The 12,159-nt window shown below is 43.5% G+C and overlaps 1 protein-coding gene across 1 annotated transcript in view; it reads left to right on the top strand.

Annotated features, from left to right (window-relative positions):
• The first annotated feature begins 5,072 nt into the window (after positions 1 to 5,072).
• The window catches only part of lama4 (laminin, alpha 4), a 38,513-nt gene continuing 31,426 nt past the window's right edge, over positions 5,073 to 12,159 (top strand). Inside the window, exon 1 of the mRNA XM_061051265.1 lies at positions 5,073 to 5,531. Coding sequence (XP_060907248.1) covers positions 5,424 to 5,531 — 108 coding nt within the window. The 5' untranslated portion in view covers positions 5,073 to 5,423. The remainder of the gene's footprint in view (positions 5,532 to 12,159) is intronic.

Raw genomic sequence — 12,159 nt, forward strand, 5'->3', positions numbered from 1 at the left:
AATTTTCTGGCTTCCCCGACTTCCAAGGTGCATGGAAAGTGAAAGGCTTGAAGAGGTCAAAAAGCTCCAGCAACACTTGCAGTATAAAGATCAACTTCATTAACTTTATTAGACCGACATGTTTGGGCTTGTGGTCTTCAACTACACGTTTTCCTGAAGCTTTTTGACTTCATTAAGCTGTCAGTGACCATATTTGGACAGAAAGGTGGAGTCAAAGAAGAGTAAATGCTATGCTACCAAAGTCTAAACCACAGTTTCTGTTTAATCAGAAAGTCAATGGCGTTGTTTCTCCACACAATGAGATGTAAGGGATAGTAACCTGCTGCTGGTTTTCACACTGCTCTTGTAGAAGAGAAAGTGGTGACTGAACAAAACCAACGAAATCCCACATTATCCTGATGTTCACCTTTCATGTTGTCAGTCTTTAAAACCCTTATTTTATCCACTGCCTGGAACGGTCCGTTTCAGCTGCTGTCTCTTTAAGGCCCCCTCCCCACATGCCCACTTTCTTCTGATTGGTCAGTTCTCTGGAAGCTTTCAGTGGTGCAGAACGCTGCAGGGCTAGCCTGCTAGCGAAACTTATCTGTTCGCATCGGGTGCAGAGGGGCGGTAAACAATGCCATGGTAACAGCGAGCTCCACCAATCAGAGACGTCGCTGTGACACTCTACGGTATTGGGTAGTGAAGTATTTTGCCCCAATATCGTGAATAAATCTATTTTTTTCTTAAAACGAGGTTGATATCATCAAACTTTTGTTACCTACAGGAGCATAAACCATCGTATCACATTCGATTGCTCGTAGTAAGTTTACCTGGGATAGTTATGACATTATGGCTAATATTCAAATCCACTATGGAGAATATGTGTGGGAGTTTTACTTCCAGAACAACACTGTTGAGGCCTATTTTGAATAACTCTTATCCTTCAAGTGAGTGTCCACTCAAGTGGACACTCGAGGAACTGCCGGATTTTTGCACTTCAGCATTAGTTTTGATGAAAAAGAGGTCATTGACTGTTGAGCTCTTTTAGTGCTAACATAATAATAAATGATGATTCATATATCTAAATCATCTGTTGCTCATGCTTCTGTGTGTCTTAAGTTACAATCATATAAACATGATGTTATAGTATTTGTCCAAAAACGACATTAGGTTTCTCTAAAATGCACCAACAATACGAGCTGAGATGTAAGCTGATAAAGTTTCACACATGATTCTTCACAAATTGCAAAAGTTGTTATCATTGCTGTGTCCACAGAGCTGTCAGAGCTTCCAGTCAGTGAGGAGGTGTTTGTTGTGATAGAGGTCATAGTTTTCTCTGGTATGTGTGGAGTGTAAGGAGACACTGAGGCTGAGGGGAGAGGGATGACCTGCTGGACCCTCTGACCTTTCGGCCCTCTCAGCAGAGGCCGCCGTGCCTCTCTCCTACTGCCCTGCGCTGAAGCTGATTCTCAGCTAGACACACAAAGTTCCAGCTTTAAGAACAAGTATCAAAATAGCATTTTTATAGAGAATGTCCTAAATTTATCAGCAATTATTTTGTCATGAATGCCATTATTTGGTTTATAATTATAGTACGACCAAAGCTCAAAGAAGAAGACAAATTTGAAATATGAAAAGTCCAGTTTCCCCTCTTGTCTCATTTATGGATGTTGTCAAATGTTGTTGTATGAGGTCGCAAAAGTTGGCTCAGGGGGTTCAAACACTCATCCAAAAGTTTATGGTTGATTTACATTCAGTTGATTCATTTTTGATGAACATAACATACTAACATTCATATTTATTCAAACCCAAACATTCTTTGGATTTCATTATGTAAGTTATGTACCTACATGACTGAGCACAAGTTTATACTAATTTAACCCAACACATCTTCTTTTCCCTCAGCATCTTTTCCCACTTACTTTTTGTGCCTAAACTTAACGGAGCTGCTTCATGACTCTTACATAGTTTGATGATCATTGCACTTCTATAACTGATACCAATCAGTAAGATCATCATCAGACATTAATGAAACATACTATGTTGAAGTGCTGGCTTCTCTGACAACAATGCAGCAGTCAGTATGTCCTCCTTCTAACTTTAGATTCTGGTCCTGAATGCTCTGGATTTGTTTGGACCAGAGAAGGTAGACGGTTTTAAGACACCCCCACACGGCCGTTTTGGACGCCCCTCAGTTTGTCAGATATGAGAGCAGTTATCAGGTCAACAGGTGTTGCAGTGATGGAAGTGTTCAAGAGAAGTGGTTCAGATAGAAGTGATTGTACCCGACCTAAAAAGCCTCTGCATGTTTCTAATAAGCTCCACGAGCAGAAACGTGCTCAAACTAGGATCAATATTGGAGATGCAGAGTTTGCACATTTTTTTCTTATAATCAAACCTGACGTATTTGACAAGTAGGGAGTGCGAACGTGTTGTGATATGATAAAATAGTATTATTTAATATGACCTTTTTAGCCCATTTATTTTTGGAAATATTGTCAGAAAAATGATAAACTTTTTGGTTTTTGCAAAGCGCTGCAGTTCTCTACTGAGTAGATCTTATGACACTTGCCCTGCAGCACTATGGATAGATTTCTCCATGTTGCTTTTGGCTCAGAGGGCAGTGTTGCACCGTGCCCAGCCTGCTGTATCGCTCAGCTGCCAAAAGCCTGCAGTGGCTTGGGATCACATGACTGGCCTTAGCTGAATAGGTTGGCAAAGAAGACCACCCAACAAACTTGGCCTTTTGTAGAGAAGTTAAGAATAAAGTGCTGAAACCTCCTCCATCCACTGAATACTTCCCTGGCATGTGAGTGATCTCTTTGGTGTTTACACCAAAGCATGTGCTGAGAATACCAATGGTGCAATGGTGCAAACACAGAGAGGGAAAAGTCCTTTCTGTCTGAGTGAGCTGGTGAAGTAAACAGAGTGTGGTTCAGCACGGTCAAACATCAGCCCTTTTTGTGGTTTACTGCTGCTCCTGTGCCACTTCCAATTGCATGAAAGTGTTTTATAAAGGCTTACATTGGACTCAAACGAGCATAACTGGAGTCTAGAGTTACTACCGAGGCTGCAATTAACTCTGTTATGGCACCACAGGGTTTTCATGAGCAGGTAATGTGAGGGTGAGGAGCAAAAGACTGTTAGTGAATGTGGCCTCTTTGTTTGGAAAGTTAAGCAAACATAGGAAAGCTTTAAACATGCATTCTTTATAACGTCCAGCAGGGGAAGAATCCATTGGAAGTCTTTAGCCATGTCGCATATCGCAAGACAGATTGCGTCACAGCGGTGCGTCGAAGGCTGTCTGATTTTGAAGGTTTTTTTTAAAAGCAGCTGACTTATGTTTCCTAATTTTCCCTGGCCACCATGGATCCATCAGTTGCTACCGTCATGAGCCGACATATCACAAGATTTAGTCAAATGAGTGGATGTTAAAGTATTTTTTTTAAAGTGTCCTTCTAGTGCTCTTCAGTTTAGGGATTCAAGTTTGAGTACCTCTCTTTTAACTTCAGACGGGAAGTGAATACAAATATTTTGAAAAATGTTCCTTTAAAAATCCACCCTCTAGGTGCTTCAGCCTTCTTCAATATCCTGATATTTATTGAGTTGCATTTTGAAACAGATAGCGGACTCTCAATTGGCTAAGTCCTTTTGAATGTAAGTAATTAGTTTCAGATCAATTGTCTTAAATAACAAAAGGTTTAGTAACATGATGTTAGTTCTGTAATTTAGTTCTGTTAGAACTGTAAAGGTTTTACAGGCCAAGCTGAACAGAGCAGATTGACCCGGACAGGAAGTCATTTGCGGGAACACATAGAGCATCTGGTCAATTTCAAAATAAAACTCCATGTAAGGCTGTTCGTATATCCCATCACTTTTTCAACATTACATCAAAACAGGCACTGAATAAACAAATGATTATCAGAAAGACAAAGTATCCTGCCAGGTTCATGTTTTTCTCTTTATTCCCATGTGGTCTTGTAGATCGCCTGTGAATCCAGATGTTTGGGGCTATACTCCACCTGTGCAACCTTTTAGAAACGGATTCCAGGAGGGTATGGCTTGCAACACATATTTAAGATTCACTCCAGTTCAATGGATATCTGAAAAACAGGTGTTGTGCATTTAAAATAATGAATATAAATATTCTTGTTGTTTTGCTCTGTTACATGATGTCCACTGTAGTGGAAAGATCTGTAACTTCCTCAAAATGATGGCTGACTGATAAAAATCACCTCAGGGTTTATTTTCTGCTTGTAATACCTCATGAAGATGTTTATCAGGTCTAAGGGGTTTATAAATTGTGTAATCAAATGTTTTTCAGTAGATATTGGATGAATACTCTTACATTTGGACTTGAGTTTTTGCAGTGTAAACTGAAGGCTGTTATGTGGAAGTCATCTCTGCCATACATAACTGGAATGTGACAACCTGTTTATTGGTCACTTGAGACATCTGACTTCCACATAGTGCTACGAGCTGTAGCATGACGTATATATGTGGGACGTATTTGGAACTGCTTACAACATGGTCTCTGTGGAGGAGACACAACTGTGTCTGCTCGGTCACTCGTTTCAGCACGTTCTGCCTTCACAGTGTCCATCTGAGGAGGAACTGCAGCTTTTTTAAGTTTCAGACAATACATCCATTGTGTTGGAAGGTGTCACAGTCATGGCTCTTCCTGCGAGACTCGCACAGTATCGATAAATTTAGCACGTTTTTGAAGGTCTGACCTTGGAAGACAAACAGAAAGCTCATGTCTGGGGGCTGTGAGGAGGAGCTGGATATCAGAGCAGCTGTTTCTTTTCCGCCTGCCGAGTGCGGAGTGAGTGCTGAAGTTAAGACCCTCTGCCCACCCTGGCCGAACAGAGGGGGAAGGGGGAGGGGGTGCTGCCTGTTGAGCCCAAGGTGAAAGGGTGCCACAGTCCTGCAAATGGATACGGGGAGCACTCAATGTGACTCTGCCAGTAAGAGGTAGAGAGGGGGGGGGGGGAGGCCTCAGTTTGGATGGGTGCTCAGAGCCTGCCTTCTGCTCAAGAGACAGAAGCCCTCTGTAGCTCATTTGCCCCTCTTGTCCGCCCTTCTTTCTCTCTTCTCCTCTCCCTCTTTCTCTTTTTTTTTTTTTCCAGCCTTCCCATCTGTATGTGATTTAGGCGCAGGCTCAGGGGAGAGGCAGGTCCGCTAGGGGAGAGGAATCAGCACAGGGAGGGAGGGAGAGAGAGAGGGAGGAAGTCCACACCAAGTTTGTTTTACAGGACTCAACCCCGGGCCGGGACTATAGGCGTACAGCACTGCATCTGGAGGTCGGAGCAGTGGAAAAAGTGAAAGCCAACGAGTGCAGCCCAGCTAGAGGAGCTGCCCGGAGACGCTGACAGGAGCACAGACAGACAGAGAAAGAGAGAGAGAGGGGGATCATTGCTCCACTGGGCAAACACACAAATATGGCTGCTAGATCTCTGTCCTGCTTCTGCCTTCTCGGCATCCTCTCAGGGATCGCCTCTCCAGCGTCTGCTGCCAGGCTCGGGGAGCAGCAACAGACTGAGCTCAAAGTAAGACTGATTTGTTTGTTTTTTTAACTCTTTGGTTTGTAATCAGAGCGTTGTTGTTGTGGTGACTTTTCAAAGTTTCTGTCTCATCTACAATCTGACCTGGACTCTGCGTAAAGAGGCTGAAGATCAGTGTTGAGTGTTAGTTCTGCTTGTCCTCTGAGGATCTGTCTGGACTTCTCAAAGGTCCAGCTTTGTGTTCATTATTGTGTGTGTTTGTGTCATCAGAGGAACCCCAGGGCTAAAGCTCACATGGGGCTCTGAGTTACTGTCTCCAGCCCTGTCATGCCCCTCCCGCCCCTCCCTGACAGACCTCTAATGGAAACCAGCTGCCAAATGTTGAGCAACACCCCAGAGAGTGAGAGAGAGAGTGAGAGAGAGAGAGAGAGAGAGAGAGAGAGAGAGAGAGAGAGAGAGCACAATGAGCAGCGAGGGCATGAGAAGGACTGCTGCCCAATGTTCCCTTGGCGTAGTCTACCTCCCAAAGGAAAGAGAAGCAGAGGCCAAACTTTAAAACTGAGCTGACAATCATTTCTTTAATAGTTAGTTTGTGTTGCTCCAGAGTGTCTGTGTACTGTAATGACTCATCATACACAGATGTTGGTTTACAATCACTTTGGTTGTAGAGAAGTTGTAGGGGCGGCTGTGGCTCAGTGGTGGAGTCAACCTGAAGATCATTGGGGGTTCACTCCCCAGCTTCTTCAGCCACATGTTTCAGTGTGTCGTTGGGAGAGACACCCCAAGATGCTCACATGCTGTGAATGTGTATGAATGGGTTAATACTGGTGGTCACTTTACAACAGTGGTGAAAAAGTGCTTTGAGTAGTAGCTGGCAGCAAACCAGGTCTGACTTTCTCTGTTAGCGTTAGCTTGTTCCATCAGACTGTTGGAGTGTTTGTGGCTTGAAAGTGTTTCATCAGGTCAGTGAATTGGTTTAGTAGATGTTCGGCTGAGGCTCGTGTTGAAGTTAGCTTGGACTGTGAGAGAACGCTAATGGGAGGATTTGGTGTATCAAAGACTTTAGGTGGCTGTGGCTCATTGGTAGAGTCGGCCGTCTCTCATCAGCTCCTGCAGCCACATGTCCGATGTGTCCTATTGACAAGTACTTCATCCAACCTACATGGGCTAACACATCCTCCACTACATGATAACATCAAACAGAAAGCTAACAGTGACTATTCATCTAGAACCACTGGAGCCACTGTCGACTGCGAGGTTCCCCTCAGACGATCCATGATTGGTCCCAATGTTTCTCTCGTTCAAAGGGAGCACATTATGGATCAGCTTACCACCTTAAAGGTTCATCTGAAGCTGTGGCTCAGAACAAATTAGATCTGTGACCAAAATCTATCTTTAATTATGCCTACATTGAAACATCTATGTAGCTAACCCTGCAGTGCGATACTGCGTACATATCCATGTACTGTGTGCATAGTTACAGATGTGTAATCACAGCAGCACTTTAAAGTAGAGATGTGGCCGATCCAATCTTTTATCGGTATCGAGTCCGATATTGAAGTAATTTACATATCAGCTAATACAGAGAGAGAGTCCAAGATCACATGGGAATGTGATATGTTTCCACGTCTTTATAAACATTGTTGTTTATAACAATGTTCATTAAAATGCTATTGTTCCTATTTAAAATTAATAATTAAAACAAGCACACTTGAAAAATACCAAACGATCCCTTTACTGTGAGGCAGAAGAACAGGGTGTGGTTGTTGCACTGTGGGGAATGTTATCGTCTCTGTGGGGGACTGAAGTTCATATCCTGTCAAATAACTGCACCGTTCTCAAACCTCTCCTCCAGTAGTACCTGTTTAGTCTTTTTGACATTCTGTCTCTAAAACATAAGCTTTGGATAGAAAAGATTTTGTCACTGTTGATGGATACAGACGTTGTTTAAGAAACATGGGCAGCTGACATCAACTGTGATGAAGCTAAATGGATCTAAATGCTTTATTTGAGAGATGATCACTTTTACTGACAGGTTGATTAAAACTGTCCTAAATCCATCTCCACAAAGAAACGGGTGACAGACCTTCCTGTGAGGATTCGATGTCACATTGAGTTTTCAAGCTTTCTTAGTTAATCAGGAGATCTATTAACATCGTTTTCACACCTAACCTGTTTGGTTCAGTTAAAACAAACAATCAATTTGTTTTAATTAGGGTTATTATTTAGGTTACTTAGGCCCCGTGTTCACATAGAGTTTCTTTTACAGGCAGAAAAGCGCTGGCTGTGCGCTCGCTAGGACGAAAAATGCTGCACGTCCGTCCGGTCTCTATGACAACAGTTTGTTGACAACGACCGCTGTATGTCCGACACTGATCCGTTACTTTTTACAAAATATTTTTTATTTTTAGATCGATTACTTCTTGATCAGACACAGAGCAGAAAAGATGTGGGTACAAGACACCGACCGTGTGCTGCAAAACTATGTTAATATCATATATTAAAAATAGAACGCCTCCTGACAGTAACGGCGCCTTTTCTGAAAAGTGCAAAGATTTTAAACTCAAAGAGCTCGGAGAGGACGCACAAAAAAGGCGGAGCACCTGGAAAAAGAAGTTACACGCTTCGCTTTTCCTCCAGGCAGCCGCCTGCTGCTTTGACCGCTCTCTGCTCATTGGAAACAATAAAAAACATGCAGGCGCTCAGAAAAAAATGCTAGGCGGGCAAAGGGCCTAAGGGTTCTAAATCTCTTTGCTGAACATGTATTAAAGACCACAGGCAGACCTGACGGATCTTCAGAGAGAACAAATCTTAAACTGATGACATGGCTGGATGGCTTGAACTCTACGGGGAGGGGCCGGGGAGAGAGCAGAAAGAAGAGAGGCTAACGATGAGGGTGAGACTCCACGTGATTGGACAGATGATGATTAGCTGATGAGTCAGCTGAGTGACTGATTACAGCCCTAGAGAATGACATGAAGTGTGAGTTTGCATCCAGTGAAAGGAATGAATGAGAAATAATCAACAACCATGACTCTGAACTTATTCTAGAGCGTAGACTGAGGTGTCAGGCCGAAGATAAACTACTGGAAACTTTTACATAGACGTTCTGCTACACTGCAGCTGTCATCTTGTGGACGCTTTGATGCTTTTCAGCTTGATTTGTGTCCATTAGCCATGAGAACTGGACTGGAAGGCGGTGAATCTTGGTATCTGAAGATGTAAGTGTACATACAGTGACTGATCGGTTAAAGGAAACATCCTGAGAAAAACATTCTGTAGGTCAAAAAAGTCAGAGTATGTGGAATTATTGAATCCCCCAAACTTGGCGACGAAAACCCAGCATATCTAAAGAACGGCCTTGTCATTCATTTTATATATCGTGCATGTTTATTTCTCAAAGTCTTAGTTCTCTTAGTTTAGAGGTCTCCGGAGAGAGGAGGGCCTCGCCCCTGCAGCCAGACTGTCTGCGTTGGGATGAGTTTCTCATGACCCGGGATGTGTGTAGTCCTGAGGATGTTCAGAGGAGTTAGCATGACTAAATCCAGTGTCTGAACCCCCCCACCCCCTCCCTCTTCAAGGTCAGTATGAGTACAGCAGGCAGTTCCAGTTGGGAAAGAAAAAGCGGAAATGAGACTCAACCTTCAAGCTTTAAACATTTAATCCACTTAATGCTCCCGCTCTGGGAAAACTCTGCCAGCATGCAGATGTATACGTACAAGCCCAGCGTATATAAGGACCAATCCTATTTCAAACTTATCTCTGTAAAACAACACTCAGGGGGTTCATCTGTCTGTCACAGAGGCTTCCCACCCCCCACCCTCCCTGCAGAGAGAGGGCATGCTCACAGTTTTCAAAGCCACATGAGCACACAGTGTGTTGACTTTGGACAGCACTCAAATCCTGTTTTTGTGCTTCGATACCAGCGGCGTTTGTTCTGCTCTGTTGTCGCAGAGATACACGGCCTTAAACCTCCGACCCCTGGAAGCACACGCTCAATAAAGGAGGAAATAAAATGTAATGTAGTGGTTAAGACAGCAGAGCACAGGCAGAGGACTGCTTCACATGCAAACAGAGAGAGAGAGGCGATATCACATGTTGAATGTCATCTTTGTTTCGGCTCTGCGGTGGGCACAGTGGGAGGGCGGCAGAAATAGCTCGCATTACTGAGTGAGCTCGTGTAGTTGGCAGGAGGCGGAAAATGTCAATTGGTTTTAATTTGCATGAGAGTTCGAGATGTAGAACAGTAACCGCCGTGTTTGAGATTCATTCTTTAATCTCTCTGTGTCACTAATAGAGGATTACACCTGAGGAGATCATTTCCTGAAACGCAGAAACACAAATGTACATTTAAAGGTTAATTGAAAGCCTTTTTTTCACAAACTGCTTTTTAAATCTGCCTTGGAAACGATCCCAGTCTGATGGGGGGGGCTGATGTCAGGAGGCGGGACATGACGCAAACAGAATAACCAGGAGGTGGAGGATATACCTCAGATCTCAGCGCTACAGTTGCAAACCGGACAAGGGGCGGCTGTGGCTCAGTGGTAGAGTCGGTCGTCTCTCAACTACAAGGTCGGGGGGATAGATCCCCAGCTCCTGCAGGAAGTTGTCCAATTTGTCCTTGGGCAAGACACTTAACTCCAAGTTGCTCCTGCTGCTTTGTTGGTGGTGTATGAATGTGTATGAATGGATTACTGCTGGTCTCTTTACATAGCAGCCTCTACCATCAGGGTGTGAATGTGTAGGTGTGACCTGCGATGCGAAAGCGCTTTGAGTATTCAGAAGACTAGAAAAGTGCTAATAAAGCTCAAGTCCATTGAGTATTTACAAGCAATATGGACGCCTCCAGGAGTACTTGTGTTTTGTTAGCTAATACCTGACGATAACAACACACTACGTGATAGTTTGTGCGAATTTGTGAAATAACATGACAGCATGTCCACAGATAGAACGAGCAAGATACAATCGTGTGATTGATTTATTTCCACTAAAAGAGGATCAGGTTGATAATAATCACAGCAGTTGCAGCTTAAACATTACGGTTGATGCATTTAGCAGCCATGTTGGTTTTTAAATTGGGCTGCGGAAGTTGCTCCGAGTTTCAGAATTGGAATTCTGACTTCAGGTGGATGCTTGAGGCTGGGCGTCAGGTACGTCATTGGTAGTATTTCCAGATTACCTCGCTGAATTTTGAGGGAGCTCCGTCTACTCGAGAGACTGCATTCTGCTGCCAGGGACAAACAGATTAGAAAAATAACAAACAGACAATAGCACTGAGTAAAGCAGCACTTATTTGGACACTGAAGGACGTGTAAAGTATTTTTTTTTCAAGGAGGAAGAATTATCATGCAGCTCTACTCATGACGCCGTGTGTTTTTAAGTGATGAAGTCGAGCAGTTTGGACGATGCTCCGTCAACGTCCTGACCCCAGCCTCACCCTCATAAGAGTTTCATGTGTTCCCAGTCTTGGAAAGAAAGCGACTCAGTTCATTTCCTGATATTTGAACTGTTGCTTCTAGTTCTGACACTTCTTTTATAAATGCAGTTCATGAGGACAACAAGTCATCTAAACATGGGAAGTAAAGGAAGAAAAGACAAGCTGCTGAGGTGCATACTCATGATGCATTCCTCAGATTTTAAAGTCATTAAAGACCGACCCCCAACCTCCCCCCCCCCCCTTTGTGTATACACACTGCAGCTGTCTGAAGCATCGCAAACTGTCACACTGCTTAAAGGTTTGAACCATTTCTAAACTCCTTTAAGTGGATTTACAAATGGTAGATAGTGTCTCGCTGTTTTATTTCACCATAAAGTTTCTGTTTACAACTCGGAACAGCTGGGAATACCATCTGTGGTCAGAACTCTTTTAACCCCATAAGCATCCTCAGCTGTATTTCCCAGGATGTTTACATGGAGGCCCGTCACATTGAGTGTGTATGTGGTAATGTTGGATGTGTGTGTATATTCAGATCTCTGCGGGGAAGAATGAGCGCTGCTGTTCACAGGATGTTTCACATGATCTGCCTGCAGAAGCACGTCTTTGTGTCTCAGTCCATCTGTGAATAAATCAAAGGAAAATGCGAATCATCTAGAGAGGATACAGCTCTATGTGTCCGTCCTGTCTGAGGAATGTCCTGCATGTTGTGAACGAGTAGCATTAATGTCCAGTCGACTGAGCGGAGCGTGGAGGTCAATGTGGACTTCTTAAAGACTGCAGCTTTTGTCCGCCTCGCTGAATGCTGCTGCATGTATAATGTTCAAAGACGCTCAAAGGGTAGTTCAAAGGCCTGTGTGTGTGTGTGTGTGTGTGTGTGTGTGTGTGTGTGTGTGTGTGTGTGTGTGTGTGTGTGTGTGTGTGTGTGTGTGTGTGTGTGTGTGTGTGTGTGTGTGTGTGTGTCTGGTAGGGGAATTACACCATCCTGAGAAACTGTGGTGAACAAACATCGGACAGGAAGCAGATTTTAGAACGACGTTGTGTTAAAAGGAGGGACCACTTGGTTTAGGTTAAAGCCTGGTTGTTGTTTTTCTTTACTAATTATTAATATAACAATGATATATAAAATAATATATAAATAAAAATGTAAACTTGTTTATTTAAAACACAGTTTAGCATGCTACAGACGACACTCTGGGAGAAGTTCAACTACAAACCTGGGTGGAGCTCTTAGTAATT

The sequence above is a fragment of the Labrus mixtus genome, chromosome 12, assembly GCF_963584025.1.
Source record: "Labrus mixtus chromosome 12, fLabMix1.1, whole genome shotgun sequence".
Classification (NCBI taxonomy): Eukaryota; Metazoa; Chordata; class Actinopteri; order Labriformes; family Labridae; genus Labrus; species Labrus mixtus.